A 6,000-nucleotide genomic window follows, 5' to 3' on the forward strand; every position below is an offset into this window, starting at 1 on the left:
TACCTCGGAAATAACATCCAGTCTACATCCACGTCCATGCCCACTGCAGAAAAAAGCGGACTGTAAACTCTCTGCAAAGTGATGCCTTTCCCAGCAACGCTCTGTTATTAACAACTTCTCCAGCTTGTTACTACTGAGCAACCAGATGAAAAGACAAACTACGCAGCGATTAATAATGTAATTCAATGAAAATCACTTAAATACATAGAGCCAGGAAAGGGCGCAGCAGGAGCTTTTCCTTTGTGTGTGGACAAAAATCTTTCCGTTTTTTAAAGTCTGTCTCGTGAACAGGTGCCTTAAACACTCTAGCTAATCCCTATTCTGAGAACGAACATTCTGCGAAAATAGCTGATCTACAAGTATATGTAGGGTTTAAGTGGTTACGCCTGATTCATACTTTGTTGTACGGCGGTGTCCCACGCCTAAAATAGCCAATCGACAAACTCTCACCGTGCCGCTTTGCGACGCGTTGTGAGCTTGTAGATGGGCTATTTTCAGCTAGCCTGGGACCAGACGAATCTGCCAGTGCAAAAAAATAATTGCCCTCTGTGATTTGGGTCTGGCCCCGCTCCGTTGTGAATCCATTTCTCCAAGTCTGGGGTGACCAATCAGGGCCCAGTATTCAAATATGGGAGACTGTAATTGGTAGTTGGTTGTAGGTCAAACCAATTGCGTCCAGAGTCATTGTTTTGATCCCGCCCCTTGGGGAAAAAAAAGTCCTCATAGAAGCACCAGACTCATATCCACGCAGTGATATAGTCTGGCCACGTGAGGCTAATTTTCAGCTAATGTTCCCCTCAGAATAGGGACGTTATTCCCTATTCCACGCATTTTTAGGAATTATGGGGTTGTGACTTTTACGGGGGCCAGTTTTGAATTGCAAGCAACCTGAAGGTACTCTTTTAGGGCAGTTTTGAAGGAGAGTTAGGGGTTTACACTCCTTCACTACTTTATAGGGCATTCCACATTTTGGTTGCATAGCAGGAGAACGAATTCAACCCCTCGTTTGTGCCAAATCTGGGCTGGACCTGTTCAGTGGAGCTACCTCTGGTGTTGTGATTGTGGACTTCATTTTGACATGGTACATGGGTATCTTTACGTTATGGTGTATCTTGTAGACCAGGCCGTAATCACACTAATAGAGTGACTGAACCGTAGTTACCGTAATAAAGTGCAGTGTGAAACGGACCATTTAACAGTGTTCGCTTACTTCTTGTGCTGGCTTCTGGAGGACAGCCTGGCGGCTTGTGCGGCTGCCTTCCTGGCCTCAAACTCCTCTCTCTTTAGGACCTCACCGCTGCCCCTGTAGCCCAGCTCCACCAGCTGACGAGCCATCTCCTCATCCTGACAATCAATAAATCAATCAATCAATCAAAATGTGTTGTCACTTGTCACAACGCAAATAAAAGTAAAAACGTAGGTGAAATCTTCATTTATGGAGGCCTTCACTTTTGCAGTTAAAAAAAAGAAAGAAAGAAAAAAATAATCTGAATATAAAAGGGAGAAAAAAAGAAAAGTGCATAAAACATGTTTCCATCGTGCTCAATTCATCAACACATTATAAAGAGATAATTGTCTTTAATCAAGGCCAACTACTGCATTGTGTGTGTGTGTGTGTGTGTGTGTGTGTGTGTGTGTGTGTGTGTGTGTGTGTGTGTGTGTGTGTGTGTGTGTGTGTGTGTGTGTGTGTGTGTGTGTGTGTGTGTGTGCGCGCGCCTGCTGCGTGTGAGCCACCAACTTTACGAAGGCCAAGTTCATAAAGTCATCATCTCTGAAGCAGAGATCCTGCTGAGTGCTGTCAGATCCAGTGTCTTCTCGTTGGATCCAATTTGTTGCCACGTGTCGACATCATGCCCAAAACATCCCCGCCATGCAGCCAGCCCTCAGCGGCTGTCTGCACCAGAAAAGGAACGTTCTATTTTTGCTCCTTTTTGATGTGGCCTAGCCAGAGAACAAGTCTCGGACATTCGCAAGCAGGTCCCAAAAATGCCTCTGAAAATCACTGTTCAATTCCGAGGCACTTGTTGTGTACATATGTATACATAGCAGAAAATAGACGATCTACGACCTCACAATGCGTTGCACCGGCGACGCATTGGGAGCTTGTAGATCGACTATTTTCCTCTATTGTCGCGTCGTACAACAAAGTACAGATCAGGCTTAATGATCTGCGGGCCTAGTTATTATTGCATAATATCCAAACTGGGTCCTTGCAAGTTCGTTGAACATTATCACACGTTTTTTTTTTTTCTTTTTTAGAACAATTGAGTTTATAAAACACAGATTTATGGAGGGCTTATCAGTACGAGAGGGCGGGTCAGGTGACCTGGGCTGGCTGTGTTGTGTCAGAACGTCACAAGTTATTGCAGATGACCCCGGCTGATTAGCAGGTCAAATATGAGCCGTTTCTCTCCTCCCTGTGTAGACACAGGTGTTCAAGCAGTGTGGGCACATGCTGGCACGTTTACCGTTGGCCACAGTGCCACCTACTGGACCGAAAGGGGAACAAATCTAATACGCCGGAGGTTTTCAAACTTACTCAGTCACTTAATAGGTTATTTTACATTACTTGAGTATTTCCATGTATTGATACTTAATACTTATACTTATACTCAACTACACGTCAGGGAAATAGAGTAACTCCACTACATTTATTTAAATTGACAGCTTTTGCTTAACTTAGTAGTTACTAAGTTACTTAGATTTAGATTATTAATGATTAATCATTAATAAAATCATAAAATCATAAAAAGATACACCTTCAGGAGGCTGCAATTCAAAAATGGCCCCTGTCCAAGTCCTAACCTACCCCATGTCCTAACCTAACCTACCCCCCCCCCCCCCCCCCTCTCTCTTTCTTCTTTTGTACATATTTTTCACTCTTCATACCAGTAACCTGTAAGCTGATTGTATGACATTCTGTATAGTAGTGTGTATATCTGTCTCTTATATGTCATCATGATTTGTGTGCATGGGGATCTTAAACAAGCTTAGTGCTTAATGAGTTTTCCAGTTTAGTAGACCTTGTATTGTGAATTTGTACTTCCATGTACTGTTATGTACTGTCATGTACTGTTCTCATGTCTTACTAAATAAAGTACATCAATCAATCAATCAATGTAATTAATCAAAAAATAGCAAAAAAATCGCTCACAACGCCTCACGACGTGTAGTAGATCAGCTATTTTCGAAAAGCCAAAAGTATAAAACAAAGGGGGGAAAAAATCACAAAAGTACATTTCTGAATACATTACTTTTACTTGTTGCAGTGTATGTCTCTACATTGTGGCATTGCTATGTTTACTTAAAGTGGCACTATGTAACTATTTTTTTAATTAATAAAATGAAATTTTGTGCAATCTGTATTTTAATAAAATATAATGTATACAATTGGGGTGGTTGTATTCTATTGAGACATATAGATTGTGTCAAAGGTCATGTCTCTCCTAGACACAGGATCTGACACAAATGTTGACCTGATGGTCAAGATTCAATTTATCCGCTGAGCAAGCAGACAGGCTCTATTAGCTCAATGGGGAAAATGTCAGCACTTGTGCGGGAAACCGGGTTTAAATCTGGGGTAGAAGAGGAAAGTTACATAGTGCAGCTTTAAGTAGAAAACTAAAATGAATCTGAGCACTTCTACCACTGGACAACTTCCATCTCAAGAGATTGTGTCCACAGGACCCTCATATGAAAATATGTTTTTGGTTTAAATTAAATGACTTTGTCTTGATTGATAGTGGTGTTATTGAGACATAATTGGTATTAGGCACTTACATTTATTGAGATAATCTCAAGTGATTTGAATTATAATTAAATTAAACTACTCCTCATGTGGCTGGAGAGTCCCTGGACGCATGTCATGCATGACCTTTCTGATCTCAGGTCTTTTGGGCGTGTTTTCCCCCCAAAACAAGCATAACAAAAAAAGAAAGCAATTTTAGGATTTAAAAAAACTCATCATTTGTCCTTAAAACTTGGACATATTATAGCAGCTAGTTTGTCCCCATACTGATGAGAGAGTGTGACTGGCTTTTCTTTTTAGGTTTAATAATATTAATATAAAATAATAATATAAAATTCAACATTATCTTCATCGACCATTTTCAGATTTCAATGTTTGTCACATCATGTAAAAGCTTACAATATGTACTTTGATAATCTGTAAGTAAGAAATCTGCTTCCAAGGTCATTATGAAAGGAGAATCAGGACCTGTTACCTCATTCACCAGTGTGTGACTACCGCCACCCAGCGGCCGCATTGAATAACTACATGAACAAACATTAAGCCCATGTAAAGTTAGACTCCATGAAGAGATTGAAAGAATAGGCTATATGCACAGCAGCAATATTATTATCACTTCCTTCACAGGTGTTACCAATGATACTAATGAAGGCTATGTTCCATTTAGTCTAGAACAGTGGTTTCCACGACCCCCATAACTCTGAGAGTGTACAAATGGAACCAAATGGACCCTTTAACGGGTCCATTTGGTGCCATTTGTACACTCTCAAGAGTTACACACCTGTAAGGGGCCATTTGGAAGGCCATGAGGGTCCCTGGACCCCAACTGTAGACCCACTGGTGTAACAGAGTGTTTCCAGTGAGCCAACATGCACAATATCAGCACCCTGACTCTGTTTGACCAGAATGGAACAGAGCCTTAATTAGTATCATTGGTAACACCTGTGAATGTCTTCATAATATGGCTGCTGTAAATAGAGCCTATTGCAAATCAGCAAAAGTATTGCATATTAAGTTAGATGTTAAAGAGGAGGAAGGGTTTAAAAAATAGTTTACCAGAATCTCCAACAAGTTAATTCAATAACATGTAGGTTTAGCCTTTAAACGAAGATACAAACAGTGGTTGGAAAAAAAAGTACTTTTGTATCAGTGACTTACCTCTAAATAATACAGATCCAAAGCAGATACGTGTGACTGGAGGAAATCCTCATAAGTGTTAAACTGCAGGACTGTGCTGTCCAGAGCTGCGGACGACGTTTCCTCCATCTTTTTTTTTTGTTTACCTTCACTACATGCCGTTGCTTTAGCAACCACACATCAACAGTGGTGGAAAGTAACTAAGTACATTTACTCGAGTACTGTACTCAAGTACAATTTTGAGGTATATTTAATGCTGCACTTCTCCGTACCGCAACAGGCTGTCGTTTCTCATAAACACACTTGGAAACACGTGGAAAGTAGGCTAACTTAAGTACAGCTTAAAAAGCTGTCAAATACGCGCATTATTTGCCACTGAATTGTAGCGGAGAGAGGAAGTATTTAAAGAGTGGAAAATGGAAAACCTCTGACTTACATGATAGAACATTTGAAGGCTGCGCCTGAGGTCCCCTTAATAGGCTCTAATGCACAGCAGCCATATTATCACTTCCTTCACAGGTGTTACCAATGATACTAATGAAGGCTCTGTTCCATGTAGTGTAGCTGAATAGTGTAGGTGACTGATATTGTCCTTCTAATACGTGAGGAGGAGTTTTTTTTTTCAATAACGTTTTTCATTTATTCTTTTATAATTTTTTGGGAAAATGTAAAAATAAAATAATGAAAACATAAAATAAAAGGAGGGGGGGGTGTCTGTTAAAATGAATATCAAATATCTAAATATCAACTTAAAAACTGTCTGGGGTGCATGTTCTCCGTGTCTCCTAGGGTAGTTAATAGACCAATTATTTGTTTACTAACATTGAGCCTGGACGCACAGGTGATTGTTTCACGCAATCAATTCCCAACCTGTTTCGGGGTGCACTGGTTTCAGCACACCCCAACCCCCTCTTGTGTGTGTTGGCTAGTGAGACGCGTCCTAACGAGACCTGATATAATGGGTTTCGTTGCGCGCATACTGGCTGCACGCAGCCAGTATGACGTCGTCTGTTAAGGGGTCTATACCCTCACAAAAACATGTTGTAATCCTGGTCACTATACTGCCTCCCCCTGGTCAGCCGGGGCGCCTGATGGAGGGGAAGGGAACTGGTTGG

The 6,000-nt window shown here is 41.0% G+C and overlaps 1 protein-coding gene across 1 annotated transcript in view; it reads right to left on the bottom strand.

Moving 5' to 3' along the window:
- Positions 1–5,002, bottom strand: part of cfap299 (cilia and flagella associated protein 299) — a 124,546-nt gene extending 119,544 nt beyond the window's left edge. The window contains 2 exon segments of the mRNA XM_084054943.1: positions 1,211–1,344; positions 4,907–5,002. Of these exon segments, the coding sequence (XP_083911069.1) occupies positions 1,211–1,335 (125 nt within the window). The 5' untranslated portion in view covers positions 1,336–1,344; positions 4,907–5,002.
- Positions 5,003–6,000: the final 998 nt, after the last annotated feature.

This window comes from Gymnoscopelus microlampas, assembly GCF_963454915.1.
Source record: "Gymnoscopelus microlampas genome assembly, chromosome: 4".
NCBI lineage: Eukaryota > Metazoa > Chordata > Actinopteri > Myctophiformes > Myctophidae > Gymnoscopelus > Gymnoscopelus microlampas.